At 64.8% G+C, this 25423-nt stretch overlaps 1 protein-coding gene across 1 annotated transcript in view; it reads left to right on the top strand.

Moving 5' to 3' along the window:
• The window catches only part of SBF1 (SET binding factor 1), a 54163-nt gene that overhangs the window by 21586 nt on the left and 7154 nt on the right, over positions 1–25423 (top strand). Inside the window, 30 exon segments of the mRNA XM_039570759.1 lie at positions 1284–1421; positions 1708–1836; positions 3530–3640; positions 6705–6797; positions 6799–6811; positions 7179–7311; positions 8760–8868; positions 10400–10513; positions 11502–11579; positions 12108–12221; positions 13157–13262; positions 13265–13284; positions 13830–13928; positions 14578–14782; positions 15272–15384; positions 16110–16259; positions 16360–16428; positions 16870–17028; positions 17329–17588; positions 18298–18470; positions 18667–18740; positions 18824–19004; positions 19848–19990; positions 20327–20502; positions 21725–21865; positions 21912–21913; positions 22173–22380; positions 23135–23331; positions 23688–23825; positions 24737–24832. Of these exon segments, the coding sequence (XP_039426693.1) occupies positions 1284–1421; positions 1708–1836; positions 3530–3640; positions 6705–6797; positions 6799–6811; positions 7179–7311; positions 8760–8868; positions 10400–10513; positions 11502–11579; positions 12108–12221; positions 13157–13262; positions 13265–13284; positions 13830–13928; positions 14578–14782; positions 15272–15384; positions 16110–16259; positions 16360–16428; positions 16870–17028; positions 17329–17588; positions 18298–18470; positions 18667–18740; positions 18824–19004; positions 19848–19990; positions 20327–20502; positions 21725–21865; positions 21912–21913; positions 22173–22380; positions 23135–23331; positions 23688–23825; positions 24737–24832 (3742 nt within the window).

The raw sequence follows: 25423 nt of genomic DNA, 5'->3' as shown, positions 1-25423 counted from the left end.
CCCAACCATTCCAGGATTCCCTGATCTGTTCCCCGGCAGCTCCGCGTGCTCTGGGCTCCTCATTCCCGCAGTGCCAGGAGATCTCTCTGGAGAGCTCTGTGTGGGGCTGGGAGCAGTGAGGGGAACTCCCACACAGGGACAGTGGCACCGGGACAGTGACACTGTGTGCTCATCCCGATGTTCTGCTGAGCCAAACCTCCCCCTGAGCTCCAGCCGGGACCCGGGCAGGAGGCACCGGGATGGAGAGGCCCCGGTTGCCGCTTTTCAGGGACACAGAATCTGGGATGCAGCTCCTGGGGTGCTTTTTCCTCCCCTCCCTCCTGCTGCCATCCCGAGGATCCGGACAAGGCTGAGCTCCTGTCCCGTGGGCTCCTCCCGGGCAGGAGAGGGGGATCCGTGGGCACTGTGAGCACGGGGAGTGGTGGACAGCTGGGAAACCACCTTGGATTCCTGAGGGAGCTGGAGCAGGATTCCTGTGCGTGCCCGGTCCCGGTACCTCGTTCTCGTCCCGGGATGTGCTGGATTCCCCATGTCCTCAGCGAGCCCGGCGAGGAGCCAGGCTGCCCCGCGCCTCGGGAATTTTCCACAGCTCCCCAGCAGCCAAATGCAGCCCTGAGGAAATAAAGAAAAGCCCCCTGAGACCCGGCAAGCCGGGGGAGTCCTGGGGCCACCGGCTGGAATTACCCCGGCCCTGGGCGGGGCTTTGGGCAGTGCCAGCAGCTCGTTCGGTGACGATGGCACAGCCGGGCCGGTGTTTGTCCCGGGAGAGTGGTGCCACCTCCTGGAGCCACTCCAGAGCCGTGTCCCACGTGTCCCCTTTCCTTCTGGGCTCTGGGTGGTGCTGGCGTGGGATGTCTGGCACACGGCAGGCTGGGGGTGTGCAGGGTTTGGGGGGCTGTGCAGAGCCTGCGGGTCTTGGTGCAGAGTTTGGGGTCTCAGTGCCGTGGGGGGCTGTGCAAACCCCATTGATCCTGGGGGTGTCGGTGCCAGGAGCCTCAGCCCAGCCCAGCCGGGCTTTCCCCTCACAATTCCTCCCAGTTTGGGGTTCTCCAGGCAGCTCCTGTTGTCCCTGCGGACAGGAGGGGGTTTGGGAATTCCCAGAGCCGGTCCAGCGGGGTTGGGAGGTTCCAGGAGCCCGGGGGGCTCTGCCCCGTGCTCTCCCTGCTCCCGGACCGTGGAGCTGCCCTTCCCCATGGGCCACGTGGGACTGGGGGTCGGGTTGGGATTGCCCGGTGTGGGGTGAGGGCTGGCAGCCCCCCGAGCCCGCTGCCGTCCCTCCGCAGTTCTGCCAGCCCAGCGGGTGGCAGCTCTTCCCCGAGAGGAACCCCCCAACCTTCTTCGTGGCCGTGCTGACCGACATCAACTCGGAGCGGCACTACTGCGCCTGCTTCACCTTCTGGGAGGCCGTGGAGAGCCCGCAGGTACCGGGGACACGGGGACCTGGGGACACGGGGACGGGGCTGGCGGGGAAGGATCCGGCTGGGTTCAGCTCTGGCCAGGGGTTCTGCCTTCCCTGTGCCACAGGAATCCACGGATGGGTGGGAAGGGTGGTCAGCAGTGCTGATAGGGAAGCACCCAGCTGGATTTAGCTCTGGCCAGGGGTTCTGCCTTCCCTGGGCCTGGGGAATCCGGACGCTGGCACCGGGAACTCGGGAGAGGGAAGGGCACCCTGTAACCCCCAGCCCACGCTGGTTTGTGTCTCCCCAGCCCCAGAGCCACGCCAGGAATGGTGAGGAGGAGGAGGAGGAGGCCTCGGCCCCCGTGCAGCCTGCCCAGCTCTTTGCCCCCAAGAGCCTGGTGCTGGTGTCGCGGCTGGACCACGCCGAGGTGTTCCGGGTGAGTTGGGGATGGGGACAGCCTTCGTGCTCGGGGGAGAGGGGAGCTGTTCTGGGAAAGCCTTCCTGGCTGTGGCAGTGGGAACACGCTGGCACAGCCCCCGTGGGAGCCTGGCCCCATCCTGCCCTTGGCACCCCGGAGCTGCGGGGTCGGCAGCTGCCGCTGATCCCGAACGGCTGCAGGACACGGAGCAGCTGCCAGCCCCACTCAGGGAAAACTGCAAGGAACAGCTCGTTCCTGGGAGCATTGTCTGTGCCAGCTGTGCTGGCTCCAAAGGTGCTGCTTTGTGTGCCTGGGAAGGACTTGAGAGGGCTGGGGCTGGGAGCTGGACAGATTGTATCCATGGGGATGGGGCTGGGAGTGTCCAGCCTGGAGAAGTGAGGGCTGCAGGGAGAGCTGAGAGCCTCTTGCAGGGCCTGAAGGGGCTCCAGGAGAGCTGCAGAGGGACTGGGGCCAAGGCCTGGAGGGCCAGGAGCCAGGGAATGGCTTCCCAGTGCCAGAGGGCAGGGCTGGATGGGAGATTGGGAATTGGGAATTGCTGGCTGGGAGGGTGGGCAGGCCCTGGCCCAGGGTGCCCAGAGCAGCTGGGGCTGCCCCTGGATCCCTGGCAGTGGCCAAGGCCAGGCTGGACATTGGGGCTGGAGCAGCCTGGCACAGTGGGAGGTATCCCTGGCCTTCTGTGGAGTGGGAATTCTCTGAAATACAGGATCTGTTTGTTTTCCTGAGCCTGGGAGAGCAGAGCGGGGTCCTGGCAGGCAAAAGCTGGGGCGACTCCAGGGGACAGGGGTCACCTCACTTGTTCCCAGAGACAGACATGTCCTGCCAGCTGCTCCCCTGGGACTGCACGGAAACGGTTCCCAGCTCCTTAGTCCAGTCCTTAGTGGTTTGAGTTTAGTCCAAGAGTCTGAGTTTCATCTTCCCTCGTTATTCCAGCAGGCAGGGGTTTATCCTGCTCTTCCCTGTTATTCCATTGGGCAGGGGTTTATCCTGCTCTTCCCTCGTTATTCCAGTGGGCAGGGGTTTATCCTGCTCTTCCCTCATTATTCCAGCGTTCCAGAGCCTCCCTGGCCCTGCTCTCCAAATCCCAGTATTTGTGTTTTGCCTTTTCCTCGCTGCCATGGGCAGATGGTTTGAAAACAACACCCTGAGGGTGCCTGGAAGACAAATTCCTCCAATTCCTCATTCCCAGCCCTGTGCTGGTGCCCCCAGACTCCCTCTGAGCCGGGGCTGCTGTTGGTTCCCAGTTGGAACAGGCTGGCTGTGTGGGAAGGGGCCCACAGGGACCACCCAGGGCTGACCAGAGCCCAGGTGTGCTGGCAAGGCCATCGCCCACATTTTGGGCATCTCAGCCAGCCCTCGCTGGGGAAGGATCTGCTGCCATCCCTTCCCTGGGGGTTGTGTGGGACTGGGAGTGCTGGGAGCTGGAGCAGCCCGGCTGCCCTGGTCACCTCTGCTCGTGGAGCTTTGGGAAGGCCCTCGGTGCTGTTCCCTGGATCCCTGGCCTTGGGGACACGTCCTCTGCTCCGTGGGGTCAGTGCAGGGACGGGGATGTGCTCCTGGCTGGAATATCCCACTCCTGTGGATGGGGAAGGCCTGGAGCAGCATTCCCAGGGTGCGTTTGTGGCCAGGGATGAGCCCTGGGAGTGTCCCCAGCTCCTGGCCCTGCTCATCCCTGCTCTGCTCCCCTCTCCAGAACAGCCTGGGGCTGATCTACACCATCTACGTGGACGGGCTGAGTGTGTCCCTGGAGAACGTCATCGGGAACCTGCTGACCTGCACCATCCCCATCACGGGGGGAGCACAGGTGGGTGTCCCGCCGTCCCTGGCCCCTCAGAGCTCAGCCGAGTCCTGCTCCCTGTGCTGGCAGAGCCGAGGGGGACCCGTGGGCAGCGCCTGGCTCCGTGCCCCGCTGCCTTCCCGAGTGCTTCCAGGCACAAATCCCACTCGGATCCTCAATGAGCCAAGGAGCTCCTGCTGCGGCTTCCATGTCCTGGCTCCTGCTGCCTTGGGAGGGAGACCAGCAGCTCACATGGGTGCTGCTCGATCCATGCAAACATTCCCTGCTCCCTGGCACTCCCGGACTCTGGCTCTGCGCTCAGCCCTGTGGGATCGCCCTGTGGAGAGCTGCTCCAGAGCCCAGTGCTCACGGGCCATCTGTGAGAGTGGGGCTGGGACAGCTGCAGGGACACGGGCCAGCGGGGCCAGGACAGCAGCCTGGAGCTGTCCTCAGGGCACTGGCCTGGTGCTGTGTCCGTGTCTGTGCTGGGTCCTGTGCCCGAGCCTGGGGGCCTCAGGAGCTGCAGCTTCTCCTGGAGCTGAGGCCACCAACCCCCCTGCTGTCCCCTCAGAGCCCTGCTCGGGGCCAGCTGGGCTCAGCACATGGAGCTGGGAGGCTCCTTGGGGATGGCAGAGAGGGAAAGCCCAGCTGGATGCCCCGGCAGGAGGCTGGGGACAGCAGCGCTGTGCCCTGGAGCTCTCGTGCCCTGCTGGCCCCTGCAGTGTCACTGTGGGTGTGTGCTTGTGTCCCCATGTGCCATCCCCTCAGCTGAGCTCCTCTTCCCCCAGCACGGAGTGCCAAGAATGATCCCACAGCCGGGCTGATCCGATGGGGGAGCCTTGGCCAGGCTGGGACAGCACCACAGGGCACTGGGACAGCTCCATGGGGCACTGGGACAGCACTGCGGGGCACTGGGACAGCACCACAGGGCACTGGGACAGCACTGCGGGGCACTGGGACAGCACCACAGGGCACTGGGACAGCTCCATGGGGCACTGGGACAGCACCACAGGGCACTGGGACAGCAGCGAGGGGCACTGGGACAGCAGCGAGGGGCACTGGGACAGCAGCGAGGGGCACTGGGACAGCACCACAGGGCACTGGGACAGCAGCGAGGGGCACTGGGACAGCTCCATGGGGCACTGGGACAGCTCCATGGGGCACTGGGACAGCAGCGCGGGGCACTGGGACAGCAGCGAGGGGCACTGGGACAGCTCCATGGGGCAGTGGGACAGCACTGCAGGGCACTGGTGTCCCCAGACCGGGGTTTCCTGCCCGCTGTGCCCCGGCCCCGAGGGGGCTCCCTGACCCCGTGTCACAGCGGGATTTGGGGCAGGTGCTGCTGGAGCTGCCGCAGGCTTGGGGGCTCCCTCCGGCGCCCAGTGCGATGCCGATCCCAGGAGAGCCCGCAGTGTTCCGGGTGTTTGCGGGACAGGGATGGAGCCAGGCCTGAGCGAGTGCCCCAGGGAGCGGAGTGAGGTGCTGCCCGTCCCAGGGCTGTGCCCGTCCCACGGCCGTGCCAGGCACCCACCCGGGTTTGCAGTCCCTTCCCGTGGGATCTGCCCGGATCCGGCTGCTCCCGGCGGGACCAGGAGCGGCTGCTGGAGCAGGATGGCTCCTCCTGCCACCATGGCTCGCTGAGCTTGGCACAGATCCGTGCCCCCAGCTGGGGCAGGGTGGCTCTGTGCCGTGGGAACGGGTGCTGGGTGACAGGGGGGACAGTTTGGTGGCACTTCCCTTTCCGTGCTTTTCCTGCTCTCCTGCCGTGTCCAGTGGTCCTCCTGGTGCCGTAGGCGTTGCTTTCACTCCATGTCTGTCTGGGCTCCTGTCCCGCTGTCCCTTTTGCTGTCCGTGTCTGTGAGCTCCTCTCCTGTCCCGCTGTCCGTGCTGCTGTCCGTGTCTGTCTGTGAGCTCCTCTCCTGTCCCGCTGTCCCCTGTCCGTGTGTCCTAACTGACTGCTCTCTGTCTGTCCCACCTCAGCCTGACGCGGAGGATGAAGCCGTGGTACGAACTCCTTTTCTTTCCCACCTTCTTTTTCCCACCTTTTCTCTCCCCGATCTGGGTCTGTCCCCTCGTTAGCAGCCTCTGTTAATTGCTGTGACCCAGCCCCTGTCCCGGTGCTCTCAGGGTGCCCTGGGGCACCTTGTGTCCCACCCCAGGGCAGCCAGAACGTGTCCCTGGGCTCTGGGAAGGGGCTGAATTCCAGGCACACCTCTCCGGGTGTCCTGCTGGGGTTGTGACAACCCAGCTCAGGGGTCAGGCTCTGCTCAGCCGTGGATTTTGGGGCTGTTCCTGGCGGGAGCTGGGAGCTCCTGCTGGGAGGTGGCTGCACTGGGAATGCTGCTAGTGCAGGAGCTTTCCCTGGAGAGGTGTGGAAAGAGGAGCAGAGGGGCCTGGAGGCAGCCTGGGGATGTGTGAGTGCCCCTGGGGTGAGCTCAGGCCTGGGGATATTAGGTGGTATCAGCGAAGAAGCACTGATCCTGTGCCCGGGGTGCTGGGGCTGGGCGAGGGGAGCTGCTCTCTCAGCTCCAAGGGCCTCAGAGGGGCTCAAATTCCCCTCACATTCTGGGGAGCTCTTGAGTCCTGGGGAGCCTTTGAATCCTGGGGAGCCCTCGTGTCCTGGAGATCCCTCAGGTCCTGGGGAGCCCTCATGACCTGAAGGCCCCAACGAGTTCTGGGGACCCCTCATGACCTGGGGAGCTTTCGGGTCCTGGAGAGTCCCCAAATCCTGGGGAACCCTTGAGTCCGGGGGAGCCCTCGTGTCCCGGAGAGCCGTCGTGTCCCACATCTCCGTGCGGATCCCGGGGCCATTGGGACGTCGCTGGCTCTGTCTGGGGGCGTTGCAGGAGGTCCCCTCCCTCCCCTCAGCCCAGGGACCCAGTCAAGCACCCAGTGGGTGCTGGGGCAGCATCTTCTTCTCTCTTTCCCTTCCCCTCTTCCCTGTCTCTCCCCCTCCCTGTTCCCGCAGCAGGCGGGGGTTGTGCCGGGGCACGGTGGTCCCGGCCCCGTGCCCAGGGGGGTCTGGCTGCCGCTGCCCTGTCCCGGTCCCTGTGTGGGTGGCCCTGGTGACCGGCTGTGTGTTCCCTTGCAGAGGACGATCTCGCTGGGCGCGGGGGACAGGCAGGTGATCCAGACCCCCATCAATGACTCGCTGCCCGTCAGCAGCTGCAGCGTGGCCCTGCTCTTTCCGCCAGCTCGGTGAGACGCGTCCCCACCCTGCCACCGCGTCCCCACCCTGCCACCGTGGCACCCAGGGGCCCTGCCTGTCACCTCCTGCCCGCAGCTCCGAGCTCTGTCCCAGCTGAGCTTCCCCGGCCCCGCTGCGCCGTCCCTTTTCCGGAGGGTGGGATTGGGGCTGGGGTCTGCAGGAGCAGCCCGGGGGCTGCCGCTGCCTTGTGCCACCCAGGAGAGGCCAGCCAGGAGTGGCTCTCTGGGGGATGCCGAGCTCCTCTGCTGGCAGGGATGCAGGGATGGGGAGGGGGCTGCAGCCCAGGTGGGGTCGGGGGTCCCTGAGGGCTGTCAGAGGGACCCCCTCGTTCCTGAGCCGCTGCTGTGCCCTGCCCAGGCATCACCAACGTGCTGTTCCTGTTCTGCGCGGCGCTGACCGAGCACAAGATCCTCTTCCTGTCCAGCAGCTACCAGAGGCTCACAGACGCCTGCCGGGCCCTCCTGGCTCTCATGTTCCCCCTCAAGTACAGGTGAGGGTCCCTGAGCCTCCAGCTGTGCCAGCTGTGCCCCTGTCCCACCCTTGCTGCCTCCCAGGCTCTGGGGAGTAACTGGGAATCTTCCACCCCTGCTTCCCTGCTCTTCCAAGCAAAACGGGCTCTGGCACTGGAGGCAGTGCTGGAAAACGTTCCCTGCTCCCTGTGACAGGAGCTGTGCCAGGCAGGGTCAGGTTGGAGATCAGGAAAGGTTCTTCCCTCAGGGGGTGCTGGGCACTGCCCAGGCTCCCCAGGGAATGGGCACAGCCCGAGGCTGCCGGAGCTCTGCTCCCAGGGATGCCCAGGGTGGGGCTGTTGGGTGCCTGGGCAGGGCCAGCAGCTGGATCCACCATCCCTGTGGGTTCCTTCCAGCTCAGGATGTTCCAGGATCCCATCAGCAGGAGCGAGGTGTTCCAGCAGTGCCTGTGCTGGTGCTGGCCAAGCCACTCCCGTGGGATGGCTGGAACCCCGCTGGCTCCAGGGAGCTGGGAATGTCCCACAAGGAGTGGGAACACAGCCCCGGCAGCACTGGGGCTCTGGGCAGCTCTGCCAGGGCTGGGGCTGGGACAGATGGGCCGGGGCTTCTGCCAGCTCCTGTGTCCGGGCTGGCCTGGCCTCCCCAGGCTGCACGGAGGCTGCTGGTGTTCCAGAGGATCCTTCCTTTTCACAGAATCCTGGGATCCCTGAGGCTGGAAAAGCCCTCCCAGCCCATCCAGTCCCAGCTCTGCCCCATCCCCACCTTGGCCCCAGCCCAGAGCCCTCAGTGCCACCTCCAGGAATTCCTTGGACACCTGCAGGGATGGGCACTCCAAAGCTCCCTGGGCAGCCCCTGCCAAGGCCTGAGCACCCTTTCCATGGGGAAATTATTCCTGAAATTCTTCCTTTTGGAGTTAATGGCTCTGCTGGCACCTTCCCTTGGTCAGACTTTGGTTATAACCCCAAGGCCAGACAGGGATTATATCATGGAATCAGGGAACCTCAGAATAATTTGGGTGGGAAGGGAGCTCAGAGCCCCTCCAGTGCCAGCCCTGCCATGGCAGGGACACCTCCCACTGTGCCAGGCTGCTCCAGCCCCAATGTCCAGCCTGGCCTTGGCCACTGCCAGGGATCCAGGGGCAGCCCCAGCTGCTCTGGGCACCCTGGGCCAGGGCCTGCCCACCCTCCCAGCCAGCAATTCCCAATTCCCAATCTCCCATCCAGCCCTGCCCTCTGGCACTGGGAAGCCATTCCCTGGCTCCTGTCCCTCCATGCCTTGGCCCCAGTCCCTCTCAGGGCAGTGTGGCCGTGGTGCCTGAGGGGCTGGGAGTGCCCGGAGCACCCTGGACACCCCTCCGGAGCTGGGATGGTGTCTGGCCATGCCAGGATGGGGTTGGGGCTGGGGCAGGGCTGCGATGGCTGCAGTGGGGCTGCTTTGGGGCTATGTTTGAGGCTGTCTCTGGTTGCAGTTTCACCTACGTGCCCATCCTGCCCGCCCAGCTCCTGGAGGTGCTGAGCACCCCCACCCCCTTCATCATCGGCGTCCACTCCATCTTCCAGTCGGAGACCCAGGAGCTGGTGAGGGGCCACATTCCCTGTCCCCGGGCCAGGGGGGCCGGGGGGGAGCAGGGTGGGTGTCACAGGCTCGGGTGACAGCTGGGTTCATCCCGAGGGTGCCCAGGGGCACGGGCTCCGTGTGCTCAGCCCGGGATGTATCCAGGTGTCCCACACGAGCCAGTGGGAATGGCCAAGTCCAGGGGGAATGGCCGGGTCCTCTCTTACTGGGTGTCCCCCTGTCCCCCCACTGAGGGATCCCAGTGTGTCCTTGGATTTGGGAACAGGATGGGAGACAGGGCTGGAGTGCTCAGGGAAGGTGGAGAGGAGCCAGAGGCTGCTCCCTGGATAGCTCCCCATCTCCTGTGGGATGCGGGATGTGGGATATTGGATATGGGATGTGGGATGCAGGGTACGGGATATGGGATGTGGGATGCAGGGTACGGGATATGGGATGCAGGGTACGGGATATGGGATGTGGGATGCAGGGTATGGGATATGGGATGCAGGGTACGGGATATGGGATGCAGGGTACGGGATATGGGATATGGGATGCAGGGTATGGGATATGGGATGCAGGGTATGGGATGTGGGATGCAGGGTATGGGATATGGGATGCAGGGTACGGGATATGGGATATGGGATGCAGGGTACGGGATATGGGATATGGGATGCAGGGTACGGGATATGGGATGCAGGGTATGGGATGTGGGATGCAGGGTATGGGATATGGGATGCAGGGTATGGGATGTGGGATGCAGGGTACGGGATATGGGATGCAGGGTATGGGATGTGGGATGCAGGGTATGGGATATGGGATGCAGGGTATGGGATGTGGGATGCAGGGTACGGGATATGGGATATGGGATGCAGGGTACGGGATATGGGATGTGGGATGCGGGATGTGGGATGCAGGGTATGGGATATGGGATGTGGGATATGGGATATGGGATGTGGGATGTGGGATGTAGGATGCAGGGTATGGGATGTGGGATGCAGGGTACGGGATATGGGATATGGGATGCAGGGTATGGGATATGGGATGCAGGGAATGGGATATGGGATGTGGGATGCAGGGTATGGGATGTAGGATGCAGGGTACGGGATATGGGATGCAGGATATGGGATATGGGATGTGGGATGCAGGATATGGGATATGGGATGCAGGGTACGGGATATGGGATGCAGGGTACGGGATATGGGATGTGGGATATGGGATGTGGGATATTGGATATGGGATGTGGGATGCAGGGTACGGGATATGGGATGCAGGGTACGGGATATGGGATGTGGGATGCAGGGTATGGGATATGGGATGCAGGGTACGGGATATGGGATATGGGATGCAGGGTACAGGATATGGGATATGGGATGTGGGATATGGGATGTGGGATGTGGGATATGGGATATGGGATGCAGGGTATGGGATATGGGATGTGGGATATGGGATATGGGATGCAGGGTACGGGATATGGGATGCAGGGTACGGGATATGGGATGCGGGATGCAGGATTGGGAAGCGGGGCCGTGTCCCACTGCTGTCCCGCCCTTCCAGCTGGATGTGGTGATCGCAGACCTGGACGGCGGCACCGTGAATGTCCCCGAGTGCGTGCACATCTCCCTGCTCCCCGAGCCCCTGCTCCAGCAGACTCGGGAAGCCCTGTCCATGGTGAGAGCCACGGCATTCCCTGCATCCCTGGGGCACCAACACCGTTCCCTGGGAATGACACAAGTGTCCAGGGAGCCGGGAATGGAGTCGGGAATGGAGCCGGGGCTGCTCTGCAAGCAGGAGTCGTACCTCGGGATCCTGTCCATTCTGTGGGATCCTGTCCATGCCTCGGGATCCTGTCCATGCCTCGGGATCCTGAACATTCTGTGGGATCCTGAACATTCTGTGGGATCCTGTCCATTCTGTGGGATCCTGTCCATGCCTCGGGATCCTGTCCATTCTGTGGTATCCTGTCCATGCCTCGGGATCCTGTCCATTCTGTGGGATCCTGAACATTCTGTGGGATCCTGTCCATGCCTTGGGATCCTGTCCATGCCTCGGGATCCTGTGCGTTCTGTGGGATCCTGTCCTTGCCTCGGGATCCTGTCCGTGCCTCAGGATGCTGTCTCAGGCACCGTTCCTGCTCCAGTGGCCTCTGGCCAACACCCTGGGAATGGCACACGTTCCACGGGAGTGGAGCAGCAGGGACTCCTCCCCGAGCAGGGATCCATCCGTGCCCTGGGCTGCTGCTGCCCCTCTCACAGGGGGCATTCCCAGTGCAATCCCTCTGATGTCCAGCAGTGCTGGAGGGGGGATTCCTTTGCCGAAGGTTTCTGGGAATGGGGGTGCTGGCTCCCGGCCCGGGGGCAGGAAGTGGCTGTGGCCTGGCTGCTCCCGTGTTCCCGAGGCCCTTCCGGAGCAAACGCCACAGCTCCTGCTGCTCCACGTTCCGGGGGCAGTGGGGGGCAGAAGGGGCTGCCCCTTCCCTGGATCCCAGTGCCAGCCGGGCTCCCAAGGAAGGGTCAGGCCTGACGGAGCATTCCCGATGCCCCATGCTTTGTCTCCAAGCCCCTCAGACCTTTTCCTTAGGGGCTGTGGGGTCTCTGGGGAAATCTCCTTGGCTTTTCCAGCCGGGATGGGGCCTGAGCTGAGTGTCCTTCCTGGGCAGGTCCTGGACCCGGAGCTGGAGGTGGCCGACCTTGCCTTCCCCCCTTCCACCATTTCCGCCTCCTCCCTCAAGATGCAGGTGAGTGGTGGGAGGGACAGGGGCCCTGGGTGGGGCTGCTCCCCAGGGACACCCCGGATCTCGGACAGGGGCCCTGGGTGGGGCTGCTCCCCAGGGACACCCCGGATCTTGGACAGGGGCCCTGCTCCCCAGGGACACCCCGGTTCTTGGACAGGGGCCCTGCTCCCCAGGGACACCCCGGTTCTTGGGGCACCATTCCAGCCCTGTGTCCATCCGAGGCTGCTGCTCCGAGCTGTGCCTGGATCCCGCAGTGCCGTGGGCTCCGGATTCACGGCCGGGCTGCAGCAGACAGGGAATGTTTGGGCTTCCAGCATTCCTGGAGCTGTAGAGCTCCCTCTCCTCCCTGTGCAGCTCTGGGGGGGGCAGAGCAGTGAGTTCAGGCTGCCGTGTCCCTTTTCCCTGGAATCTCAGCCGCGTTCCCTGCCCTCACCCCGGGGTTGATCCCGTGCTGGGGGAAATTCCTGCCCTGGGAGCTGCCCTGTCCACACCCCGTGCCCCACAAGCCCAGGCTGTGCTTCCCTGTTCCAGGACAAGGAGATCCGGGCCGTGTTCCTGCGCCTGTTTGCTCAGCTGCTGCAGGGCTACCGCTGGTGCCTGCACATCATCCGCATCCACCCCGAGCCCGTCATCCGCTTCCACAAGGTGAGGGCCTTGTCCGGGCCGGGATGAGCCGGGCTGAATCCTGGAAACAATCCCGGCTTTCCAGGCAGTGACCTCCCCGACATCCCCGCCGGGCCCACCTGCATCCCGTGTTTGTCCTTGAGCGTCCCGAGGTCTCCCGGAGCAGGCAGCGCTTCCCTGCTCGTGCCCTGGTGTGTTTGGATGCTCCCGGCCTGGAGCTGGGGATTTTGGGAGGTCTTGGCACTGCTGAGGGAGCAGCTGAAATCCTCTGGCTCTGTGTGCCTGAGTCCCTGTATCCCTGTGTCCCTGTGTCTCTGTGTCCCTGTGCCCCTGTGCCCCTGAGTCCCTCTGGCCCTGTGTCCCTGTGTCCCTGTATCCTCATGTCCCTGTATCTCTGTGCCCCCGAGTCCCTCTGGTCTTGTATCCCTCTGTCCCTGTGCCCCTGAGTCCCTCTGGCCTTGTATCCCCGTGTCCCTGAGTCCCTCTGTCCCCGTGTCCCTGTATCCCCTGAGTCCCTCTGTCCCTGTGTCCCCGTGTCCCTGTGCCCCTGAGCCCCTCTGGCCTTGTATCCCTGTGTCCCTATATCCCCATGTCCCTGTATCCTCGTGTCCCTGTGCCCCTGAGCCCCTCTGGCCTTGTATCCCTCTGTGTCCCCGTGTCCCTGTGCCCCCGAGTCCCTCTGGCCCTGTATTCCTCTGTCCCTGTGCCCTCATATCCTGGAGTTCCTCTGTCCCCACGTCCCCGTGTTCTGCCTCTGCACACCGAGGTGACACCAGAGCCCTTCCCTTGCCCCTTGTCCTGCTGCCGTGGGCCAGAGGCTCAGCTTCCCGTGCCAGCGCTGTCGCTGCTGTGCCCGGCTGGCACAGGGAAGGAGGTGACACCGTCCCAGTGCCACCCAGGCGCCCGTCCTTCGCCCGGTGTCACCTGCACCGCTGACGGCGCCGCTCCCTTTGCAGGCGGCGTTCCTGGGCCAGCGGGGGCTCACGGAGGACGATTTCCTCACCAAGGTGCTCGAGGGCATGGCCTTCGCCGGCTTCGTCACCGAGCGCGGGGCCCCCTATCGCCCATCGACCTCTTCGACGAGGTGAGGCCCTGGGGCAGCTCCGCTCCCCGCATCCCCGGCTCTCCTGGGGCCCGAGTGGGATCTGCCGGGGCCCGAGTGGGATCTGCTGGGGCCCGAGTGGGATCTGCCGGGGCCCAAGTGGGATCTGCTGGGGCCTGAGTGGGATCTGCCGGGCCCGAGTGGGATCTGCTGGGTCCCGAGTGGGATCTGCCAGGGCCCGAGTGGGATCTGCCGGGGCCCGAGTGGGATCTGCCGGGGTCCGAGTGGGATCTCCTGGGGCCCGAGTGGGATCTGCTGGGGCCCGAGTGGGGTCTGCCGGGGCCCGAGTGGGATCTGCCAGGGCCCGAGTGGGATCTGCCGGGGCCCGAGTGGGGTCTGCTGGGTCCCGAGTGGGATCTGCCAGGGCCCGAGTGGGATCTGGCCGGGGCCCGAGTGGGGTCTGCTGGGTCCCGAGTGGGATCTGCCAGGGCCCGAGTGGGGATCTGCCGGGGCCCGAGTGGGGTCTGCCGGGGCCCCGGCTCTGGGAGAGGCGCTGGAGCTGCTCCTGTCACCCCTGTGCTCCTCAGCTCGTGGCCTATGAGGTGAAGCGCATGAAGGCGGAGGAGGGGAACAAGCAGAAAATCCTGAGGCACATCAAGGAGCTGGCGGAGAAACTCTACAAGAACGTGAGTCCTGGAGCCCCTGGGCAGGAGCGGGAATGTGCCGGGGGATACGGGGCAGGGAGAGTCAGGGCTGGAGTCCTGGTCACTCTGGTCACTCTGTCCCCCCTCCATAAGCTTGTGGTGATGGATCCTGTCCCTCCTTGCACTGTCACTGTGGTCAGGCACATCCTCCTGTGCCCAGAGGTCCTGGGAGTGGGATTCCCTGGTTTTATAGAATCACAGAATCCCAGAATCATCCCTGAGGCTGGAAAAGCCCTCCCAGCCCATCCAGTCCCAGCTGTGCCCCATCCCCACCTTGGCCCCAGCCCAGAGCCCTGAGTGCCACCTCCAGGAATTCCTCAGACACCTGCAGGGATGGGCACTCCAAAGCTCCCTGGGCAGCCCCTGCCAAGGCCTGAGCACCCTTTCCATGGGGAAATTCCTGCTGATGCCCACCCTGCCCCTCCCCTGCCCTGCCCGAGGTCTCCAGTGGCACCTGAAGGCAGCAGTGCCCCTGGGAGCCTCGGCTGGCGAGGACGGAGCTCCTGGTGGCCCTTGGCTTGTGGCAGCAGATCCCGGGGCTTGCAGACCGTGGCTGGGAGCAGAGCGGGGGGCTGAGGGCTCCTGTCCCGGGAGGGGACGCGCGGTGACCTCGGGGGCCGTCCCTGCGCAGGAGAACCCGTACCCCGCAGTGACCATGCACAAGGTGCAGAAGCCCACCGAGGGCTGCCACCTGCGCCTGCACCAGAAGCCCTTCCCGCGCCTGGACGAGGGCACCGTGCAGTGGATCATCGACCAGGCCACGGCCAAGCTGCAGACGGCCCCGCCGGCCGTCAAGGCCGAGAAGAAGTGCATGGTGCCCTCAGGACCCCCCATCGGTACGTGGGGCACGGGGGACCCTGTCCTGGGGGCTGCTGGAGGCCATGGGGCACCAGGGGACCCTGCTCGGGGGCTGCTGGAGGCCATGGTGCCCTCGGGACCCCCATGGGTGTGTGGGGCACAGGGGGACCCTGTCCTGGGGGCTGCTGGAGGCCATGGTGCCCTCAGGACCCCCATGGGTGTGTGGGGCACGGGGGGACCCTGCTCAGGGGGGCTGCTGGAGGCCATGGTGCCCTCAGGACCCCCATGGGTGTGTGGGGCACGGGGGGACCCTGTCCTGGGGGCTGCTGGCTCCGGGTCACACCACGGGAGCAAAACATGGAGAAGCAGCAGCTCCATCCCTGGTAACTTCTGCCCCGTGGGGTCCTCAGCTCCCCAGGGGCCCTCAACACCCCCGAAGGCCCCGCGGCCTCGGGGAGAGGGGGACACCGTGTCCCCCCAGGGGTGCAGGTCCCACCCTGCCTGCACTGACCGGAATCTGTTCCCAGCTGCCATCCTGGAGCGCAACGGGAACGCCCTGGCCAACAGCGCCCGGCGCCTGGAGGTGGTCAGGAACTGCATCTCCTACGTCTTCGAGAACAAGATGCTGGAGGCCAAAAAGGTGAGGAGCGGGCTGAGCTGGGGGGGTCGCTGTCCTCTGGGGCTGGAGGGGATGTTCCTGTCCGTGTGCACGTCCTGCTGGTTGGCTGAGGGTCAAAAGGCCGTGGAATCACAGAGTCGCTGAGGGTGGAAAAGCCTCGGAGCCCATCCAGTCCAACCATCCCCAGCACTGCCCAGGCCACTGCTGCCCCTGTCCCCAAAGTGCCACATCCACACAGCTTTGAAATCCCTGCAGGGATGGGCACTTCATCCCCGTGCCAGGGCTGGAAAATCCTTTCCGGGATGGAAAATGTCCCTGATGCCCACCCTGCCCCTCCCTGGCCCAGCCTGAGGCCGTTCCCTCTCTCCTGTCCCTGTTCCCTGCGAGCAGAGCCCCACTCCCACCTCAGTAGCAGAACTGTGGAGCCACTTGGATTGGGAATCCCTCTGGGACCACCAAGTCCCCCATTCCCCAGCACTGCCATGGCCACCACTGACCCGGGACGTGTCCCCCTCCTCGTGTTCCTGGGATTTTGGCTGGGGGCTCCACACCAGCTCAGCACTATTCCTCCATCTCCCAGTGCCCCCGGGCTCCTCCCCCTCCTCCTCGGCTGTGTCCAGCCAGCCACACTGGAATTTTTCCCTGGTTCATCTCCACGTCCGAGCGCATCCCGCAACAGCCGGCATGCGCCCGCGCTGTCCCACTGTCCCGGGCCCCATCCCAGCCCCTAAACCCCGTTCCCACAGCTGTTCCCGGCGGTGCTGCGTGCCATGAAGGGCCGGGCCGCCCGGCATTGCCTGACGCAGGAGCTGCACCTGCACGTGCAGCAGAACCGCGCCGTGCTGGACCACCAGCAGTTCGACTTCGTCATCCGCATGATGAACTGCTGCCTCCAGGTAGGGCGGGGCCAGGGGCTCTTCTTCCCGTGGGACACCACGGCAGGGATGGCCCGGGAACGGGGGCCGAGTCCCCTCGTCACCCCCGCTCCTCCCGCAGGACTGCACGGCCATGGACGAGCACGGCATCGCCGCCGCCCTGCTGCCGCTGGTCACCGCCTTCTGCAGGGTGAGTGACCACGAGTGACCACGGTGTCCCCACCCCGGAGCCCTCAGGATGCCTGGAGGTGGCAGAGGCTGCAGGGGGGTGTCCCTATGGGACTTCTCAACCTCTACAGAACTTTCCCCCCACCCCAGACTGGCTTGAGGCTCCCGGGGAGGCTGCAACACCTGCGGGAAGGGGTAGCTCTGGAATGCCAGCTTGATCCCGTGCTCAGGCTGGGCTGGGATGAGCTTCTACCTCCCCTAAAACAGTGTCACAGGGCCCTGCAGGCTCTGGGTGGGCGCTGGGCAAGAGAATTTTGAGGGAAGGCTGGAGGAGCTGTGGTGCAGACATCCCTCCTGCCTGCCCGGGGCTTTCCCAGCAGCTGGGCCGGGAGCAGGGGTACCTGAGCAGAGAGCTGGGCACAAAGGCTGTGTTTGTATGGACCTTTTCCACCTCCCTGCACAGAAACTGAGCCCTGGCATCACCCAGTTCGCCTACAGCTGCGTGCAGGAGCACGTGGTGTGGACCAACATCCAGTTCTGGGAGGCCATGTTCTACTGCGACGTCCAGAACCACATCCGGGCCCTGTACCTGGACAGCGCCGAGGAGAACCACACGGAGCAGGTCAGGGGGGGCCCAGGAGAGCTCTTCCCTAAGGGCTGGGTGGGAAGGGAGCTCAGAGCCCCTCCAGTGCCAGCCCTGCCATGGCAGGGACACCTCCCACTGTGCCAGGCTGCTCCAGCCCCAATGTCCAGCCTGGCCTGGCACTGCCAGGATCCAGGGCACCACAGCTGCTCGGAATCCCGTTCCAGCTGCCTGCTCTGGCCGCCTGCTCAGATGAGATGAGGGGCTGCACCCCAGTTCTGGGAGATCCCTGCGGGTCTGTCCGTGCAGACAACCCCCATCCCCTTCCCACTGCTCCAGGAGAGCGCGGAGGAGCCGCAGGAGGCCAAGTCCGCGCTGGAGATCGCGTCGGAGCAGCTGCGGCTGTGGCCCACCATGAGCCGGGAGAAGCAGCAGGAGCTGATCCAGAAGGAGGAGAGCACGGTGTTCAGCCAGGCCATCCACTACGCCAACAGGATGAGCTACCTGCTCCTGCCCCTGGACACCAGCAAGAACCGCCTGCTCCGCAGCTCCGGGCTGGGAGACGTGGAGAGCGTCAGCAACAGCTTCGTCACCAACAGGTGCCCGGGCTGGGGACACCGGGGGCACCGCAGTGACCCGAGCTGGGACAGAGCTCCTGGTGTGCCGGGCGTTTGGCTGCTGTCAGGGAAGGATGTTCCTGCTCTCTGAGCGGGGCTGGACCAGATGGGCTGTAAGGGTTCCTTGCAATCCTAACCATGCCGGGATTCCAGGGTTATGTCGGGATTGAGGCGGATTGTGGTGCCCAGGGTGGGGTTTCTGGGAGCGGGAGCTCTCCTGGCTCCATGCTGGGAGTGGGAACAATCCTGGACTCCTGTCAGGAGCAGGAGCTCTCCTGGGTCTCTGTCAGGAGTGGGAGCTCTCCTGGTATCCTACCAGGAGTAGGAACTCTCCTGTGTTCCTATGAGGAGCAGGAGCTCTCCTGGGTCTTCCAGGAGTGAGAGCTTTCCTGGGTTTCTGTCACAAGCGGGAGCTCTCCTGGGTCCGTATCAGCACTGGGAGCTCTCCTGGGGTTTCATCACGAGTGGGAGCTCTCCTGGATCCATATCAGCACTGGGAGCTCTCCTGGGATATGAAGAGTGGGGGCTCTGCTGTGTCCATATCAGGAGTGGGAGCTCTGCTGGGGTTCTGTCAGGAGTGGGAGCTCTCTCGGCTCCATGCTGGGAGTGGCCCCTGGCCGGGGCTGTTTCTGCCGTGGCCGCAGCTGGCTGGGCTGTCCTGGGCTGACCCTTCCCTGTTTCCCTGGGGAAGCATCGCGGGCAGCGTGGCCGAGAGCTACGACACCGAGAGCGGCTTCGAGGACGCCGAGAGCTCGGACGTGGCCAACTCCGTGGTGAGGTTCATCAACCGCTTCGTGGACAAGGTGTGCACCGAGAGCGGCGTCACCAACGAGCACCTCAAGGGGCTGCACGTCATGATCCCGGGTGAGGACACAGGGATGGGCATGGGGGTCCTGCAGGAGCAGCGGGAGATGGCAGGGTGGGGTTTGGTGGACGGGTGGATTTGGGAAAGGCAGGGTGGATTTGGGAAAGGCGGCAGATTTGGCAGGTGGATTCAGGCAGGCAGGATGGATTTGGGCAGGGCAGATTTGGGCAGGCAGGACTCACCCCCATCCCACAGACATCGTGCAGATGCACATCGAGACCCTGGACGCCGTGCACAGGGAGAGCAAGAGGCTCCCTCCCATCCAGAAGGTAGGGAGCACGCTGCTGGGCTGGATGGGAGCCTGGGCTGGGAGACCCTTCCCACGGGCCTGAGTCCCCCGTTGTCCCCCCAGCCAAAGCTGCTGCGGCCCAACCTGCTGCTGGGGGAGGAGTGTGTGATGGAGGGGCTCCGCGTGTACCTGATGCCAGACGGGCGCGAGGAGGCGGCCGGGGGCAGCGTCGGGGGGCCCCCCCTGCTCCCGCCAGAGGGGGCCTGTGTCCTCACCACCTACAGGATCATCTTCAAGGGAACCCCACCGACCCCTGGGTGAGGGTGCGTGCCTCAGAAAGGGGGGAGCAGGGGATTGGGCATCCCTGGGGAACAGGGGGCTGGTCAGTGATCCCTGGGTGGAGGGAGTTGGTCAGTGATCCCTGGGTGAGGTCAGTGTCCCTTTGGAGGAGGGTCAGTGATCCCTGGGGAGCAGGAGTTGGTCAGTGACCCTAGGAGCAGCTGTCAGTGATCCCTGGGAGGAGGGTCAGTGATCCCTGGGAGCAGGAGACTGGTCGTATCCTGGGGAGAGGGGCTGGTCAGTGATCCTGGGAGGAGGGAGCTGGTCAGTGATCCCTGGGAGGAGGGTCAGTGATCCCTGGGGGAGGGTCAGTGATCCCAGGGATCAGGGGGCTGGTCAGTGATCCTGGGAGGAGGAGCTGTCAGTGATCCAGGGATCAGGGGCTTGTCAGTGATCCCTGGGGAGGAGGTCAGTGATCCCTGGAGCAGGAGGGCTGGTCAGTGATCCCTGGGGGAGGAGTCAGTGATCCCTGGGGAGAGGAGGGTCAGTGATCCCTGGGAGGAGGGTCAGTGATCCCTGGGGAGCAGGGAGCTGGTCAGTGATCCCTGGGGAGGAGGGGGCTGGTCAGTGATCCCTGGGGAGGAGGGAGGGCTGGTCAGTGATCCCTGGGGAGGAGGGTCAGTGATCCCTGGGGAGCAGGGGCTGGTCAGTGATCCCTGGGGAGGAGGGGGCTGGTCAGTGATCCCTGGGGAGCAGGGGTTGGTTGTTCCTGGCCGCTGTGTCCCATGGACTCTTCCATGGTGGGACAAGACACCGGGGGTGGCCTGGCCCTGCCTGGGGCCGAGGCGGGCATGGAACTGACCCGTTGCTGTCCCGTGTCCAGTGGGGGAGCAGGTGGTGATCCGGTCCTTCCCCATCGCCTCGCTGACCAAAGAGAAGAAGATCAGTATCCAGGCCCAGGCGGATCAGTTCATCCAGGAGGGATTGCAGCTGCGCTCCTGCACATTCCAGGTGGGACCCCGTGCTGGGAGAGAGCTCCCAAGCCTGCTGAGCATGGGGACACCCAGGAGCAGGAGTGGAGACTCCAGGAAGAAAGGGAATGGGACACGGGAAAGGGGACAGGGGAAAGGGAACGGGGATGCAGGGAGAGGCAGGGCAGCCTCCCAGGCCAGGCTCTGCTCATGGGGCTCCTGGCCAGATCCAAGCTCTGCCCTGATCCATGGGAAGGGCCGTCCCCTGCCCTGGTGCCCATGGTGCTCCGCGATGGATCCAAGCTCTGCCCTGATCCATGGGAAGGGCCGTCCCCTGCCCTGACCCCGCTGTGACCCCTTGGCCGTGCCCCACCAGCTGCTGAAGATCGCCTTTGATGAGGAGGTGGCCTCGGACAGCGCCGAGATCTTCCGGAAGCACCTGCACAAGCTGCGCTACCCCCAGCACGTGCGCGGCACCTTCGCCTTCACCGTGGGCCAGTCCCCCAAGCAGGCCATGCAGCCCAAGGCCAAGGAGAAGAACCCCTCGCTCAGGTACCGCGCCACGAGAGGGATCACACCTGGATGCACCTCATCCTCTGGGACACCCTCCTGTCCCTGCTCCGTCAGAGCCACCAGGACACAGGGACTGAGCCCTCCTGGCCCAGACCCGTCCTGTGCAGGGTTTCCATCGCTGGAGGTCAGAGAATCCTGACAACGAGTCCCAGCCTTCCCAGCACTGCCCCTGTCCCCAAGTGCCACATCCACAGGGTGTTAAATCCCTGCAGGGATGGGGACTCCCCCCTGTGCCAGGGATGGGCAGCCCTTTCCACGAGGGAATTCCCCAACACCCACCCTGCCCCTCCCCTGGCCCAACCTGAGGCCGTTCCCTCTCTCCTGTCCCTGTTCCCTGGGAGCAGAGCCCGACCCCCCCAGCTGCCCCCTCCTGTCAGGGACTTGTGCAGACCAAAGAGCTGCAGGTGTCCCTTGTCCTGCAGTGTCCCCAGCCCCACACGGTCACACTGGGAAGGACGGGTCACACTGGGAAGTGGGAGTTTGCTGCACTGGCATCCCCTGGCCAAGGAGGTGTCCCACAGGAGAGGTTCCAGTGGCCTGGGTGGCTCAGGGACACGGTGCTGCAGTGCTGGGTGACCTGGGGACATGGTGCTCCTGCTCTGGGTGACTTGAGGACACTGTTCTTGCACAGGGTGTCTCAGTGCTGCAGCACTGGGTGATGTGGGGACATTGTCCTGCAGTGCTGGGTGACCTGGGGACATGGCCCTGCAGTGCTGGGTGACTCAGGGACACAGTCCTGCAGTGCTGGGTGACTTAGGGATGCAGTGCTGCAGTGCTGGGTGACTCGGGGACATGGTCCTGCAGCACCGGCTGCAGCCCTGAGCCCTGCCTGGGCTGGCACCGGCCCTGCCATGGATCCCCTGGGCCCTGTGGCTGATCCCCTGGTCCCTGCCATGGGTCCCTGTCCCCTGCTGTGGTTTGGAGCCCTCCTCCCCTGCGATGGGCGGGATCTCTGCCTGTAGCAGCTCCGATGCGGAGGAGGCCGGGTCCCCTTGGATCTGGAGGCTGCTCCCCCTGGCTGCCTCATCCCTCCTCCCCTGACACCCCAAATCCCTTGGGAATGGCGGGTGCTGGGGCTCCCGCAGGGCCAAGGTGCTGGCAGGCGACACATCCATCCCCTCCCGTGTGCCAGCGACCTCCTGGGGCGGGTGTGCCCCTGGCTCTGGCTCCGTGGCTGACAGCGTTGTCCCCGTGCCCCCAGGACGCTGTCCAAGAACCTGGTGAAGAACGCCAAGAGGACGATCGGCCGGCAGTACGTGACCCGCAAGAAGTACACGCCCCCCGCCTGGGAGCAGCGGGGCAGCCAGCACTTCCCCGAGGACAACAGAGGACGAGATCTCAGGTTGGGAACGCCCCGGGAAGGCCAGGGAGCAGCGGCCACCCGGGAGCCGTCCCGGTGTCCCTGCAGTGGGAGCAGGGCGGGAGCATCTCCCGGTTCCCGGCGGTGCGCAGCCCTGGGCTGCTGGTGGTGGCCGGGCAGAGACCCCAGCACGGAGGGAGGTCTTGGGCCAGCTGGGAAATCCCCCAGGGCTCCCTGATGGGTGGCAGCAGCGGGTTCGGGGCCCTTCCTCCATCCCATCCGTCTCCTCGGCTGCTCCGGGACACCGTGCGCGTGCCCAGGTGTCCCCAGCCCCGCGTTGTCCCCGCAGTGTCCGAGGAGCTGGACAGGAGCACGCTGACACCCAGCAGCACCATGAGGCCGTCGGAGAAGATGACGATGACGCACGTGGTGGAGCGCGCCTGCTGCCGGGACTACCAGCGCCTGGGGCTGGGGACGCTGAGCAGCAGCCTGACCCGCTCCAAGAACGAGCCCTTCCGCATCTCCACCGTCAACCGCATGTACGCCATCTGCCGCAGGTGAGCCGCCCCGGGGCACGGACCTCGATGGATCCCAGCGGATCCCAGCGGATCCCAGCGCCGCCGGGACACCCCGGAACCACCGGGATCAATAAAAGCCTCCAGCGGTGTCGGCGAGTCCGGCATCGCTTTGTCCTTGGCCGGCAGAATTCCGGCCTCCAGCACTCCACAGCTTTCACTTACTGATGCATTTTTGGCCAATGTTCACTGGTTCTAAGCTGCCCAGTCCTCTCCATTAATCACTATTCTGCCCCCTCTATTGATTATTGATTGCTCACTTCTCATGATGAGCCTGAATTTTCCAGTGTTTTTATCATGTTTTTCCCACATGGGGAGTTCCCAGTGCTGAGGCTGAAATGTCCTTGTGTTTCCTTTACCCTCATTTACCCCACTGTCTCCTTGGAGGGCCATGAGTCCTGGTCACTCCAGCATGTCCTTGGAGGGCCATGAGTCCTGGTCACTCTGTGTCCTTGGAGGGCCATGAGTCCTGGTCACTCCCTGTCCTTGGAGGACCTTGAGTCCTGGTCACTCCCTGTCCATGTCGAGCCATTCACTCCCTCAGGCTTTGTCCAGCGCAGCTCGTCAGGGTTGGTTTTACCCAACTCAAGAGTTTTGATTTAACGATCCGAGGAACGATCAGGCGTGTGGAGAGGCTTAATTAGCGCTGCCTCCAAGTGGGCGCTGCTGAATTAATGAAAGAGCTGCCGAAGGCTGGCTCAGGGCCAGCGTCATTCGCGGGGTTTTGTGCCCGCAGCTACCCCGGGCTGCTGATCGTGCCGCAGAGCATCCAGGACAACACCATCCAGCGCATCTCGCGCTGCTACCGGCAGAGCCGCTTCCCGGTGGTGTGCTGGCGGAACTCCCGCACCAAGGCCGTGCTGCTGCGCTCCGGGGGCCTCCACGGCAAGGGGCGTCGTCGGCCTCTTCAAGTCCAGAATGCCCCAACCCCAGGTGACCGTCCGACCCCGTCCAGGACACGGAGCTGGGGCCAGGAATCGCCCCTGGCTCCGGGCAGGGACACTTGGGGGGTCTCCTGGCTCAGGGTGGTGACTCTTGGGGGTCTCCGTGGCTTGGGGTGGCGATACTTTGGGGTCTCTGGCTCTGGGTGGTGACACTGAGGTGTCCCCTGGCTCAGGGTGGTGGCACTCGGGGGTCCCTCAGTTGCGGGTGGTGACGCTCAGGGGTCTCCCTGGCTTGGGGCAGTGATACTTGGGGGTCTCCAGGATCCAGACGGTGACACTTTGGTGTCTCCAGCTCCGGGTGGTGACACCTGGGGGTATCCAGGTGACACTGGGGTGTCCCTGCAGGCCCGTCGCAGGCGGACTCCACGAGTCTGGAGCAGGAGAAATACCTGCAGGCCATCATCAATTCCATGCCCCACTACTCGGACGCCGGCGGGCGCAACACCCTCAGCGGCTTCACCTCGGCTCACATGAGCAGTGCAGGTGAGGGGGCACAGGGGAGGGGGCACAGGGGGGCTCCTGCCAGCCCCTGGTCCTGCTGTGCGTGCCGGGGGAGCTGCTCCCCGGGCTCCTACATCCCAGGAGGCAGCGCAGCCTCTCCAGAGCTCCCAGCTCCTGCTGGCTGCGGGTGGGGATGGGTTTTGGGAGATCTGGTGTCCCCGGAGCACAGGGAGCCCCGGGGGTTTTGGGAAGCCCAGTGTCCCTGGAGCTGGGAGCACTGGGACCCCCAGCCTGTGCTGGGATCCAGGCGCTCTCCTGGGGCTGGTGGGGACAGACCCTTCCCACCAGGATCTCGGCACCGCGTGTTCCCCATGCACGGTGCCAGGGTCAGTCTGGAGACCCCCGGTAAGTCTGTGCCCAGCTGGCCCTTTCCCAACTGGCCCTTCCCAGCTGGCCCTTCCCTGCAGGGCAGAGCTCCATCACCCCCTGCCACACTCCAGTGCCATCCGTCCTGTCCCGGTGCCATCCGTCCTGTCCCAGTGCCATCCGTCCTGTCCCGGTGCCATCCATCCTGTCCCCTCATCCCACCCATCATCACTGTGGACACATCCGGGGCTGGGGGCTCTGGGGAGCCCAGGAGGGGCTCCCTGATCCTGAAGGGGGAGAATTTCCGACAGCCGCTCCGAGGCCTCTCCCCAGTTTGGGGGGACGTGGCTGGAGCGTGGCTGGAGCAGGGGGCTCAGCCCGGCTCTGGGGCTGGCACAGGGTGACCCCACCGTGGGCTGGGGGCTGAGCCCCCTCCCCCAGGCCTGCCCCAGGTTTTCCATGGCTCCAGCTGGACGGTGCTTCCCGCGCTGGCTCCGCATCCCGGGGTCCCGCTTGCTGCCGCTTCCTCCCGGCCCCTGCCCCGGCTCTGGGGGGCCTCGGGAGCTGACGTTCTCTTGGTGCTGCAGATTTCTCCGACAAGAGGCAGCAGCCTAAGCTGGGATCGCTCATGAAGCAGGTGATGGGAGGGAAGGACGAAGGGCCTGGGACTTTGAGCCGCGGAGGTGAGGACGGGGCGGGGGCACTGCCTGGGGGCCTCGCTGAGACCCCCGGCCCTGGGCAGCTCTCGTAGAGTAGATGCTTCCCTGGGGGGAGCAGGTGATGATCCCTGGGGGGAGCAGGTGATGATCCCTGGGAAGAGCAGCTGATTCCCAGGAAGAGCAGGTGATGGTCCTTGGAAAGAGCAGGTGATGATCCCTGGGAAGAGCAGCTGATGATCCCTGGGAAGAGCAGGTGATGATCCCTGGGAAGAGCAGCTGATTCCCTGAGAAGAGCAGGTGGTCCCTAGGAAGAGCAGCTGATTCCTGGGAAGAGCAGGTGATGATCCCTGGGAAGAGCAGCTGATTCCCTGAGAAGAGCAGGTGATCCCTGGGAAGAGCAGGTGACGATCCCTGGGAAGAGCAGCTGATCCCTGGGAAGAGCAGGTGCTCCTTGGAGCCGCGGCCACAGGGAGGGAGGGAGGGCCCTGCCGCAGCCTCCGGCGCCATCGCCTCCATCCCATTCCCTGTCCATGGCTCCGTCCCTGTCCCTTGCTGAGGTCACTTTCGTCCTGTGCCCCCAGGGCTGGGTCACAGAGCCAGGGTCATCACCCTGTC

This window comes from Corvus cornix, chromosome 1A (genome assembly GCF_000738735.6).
Source record: "Corvus cornix cornix isolate S_Up_H32 chromosome 1A, ASM73873v5, whole genome shotgun sequence".
NCBI classification, from domain to species: domain Eukaryota; kingdom Metazoa; phylum Chordata; class Aves; order Passeriformes; family Corvidae; genus Corvus; species Corvus cornix.
Note: the sequence above shows the minus strand (reverse complement) of the source record. Positions and strands in the feature narration are given on the sequence as shown.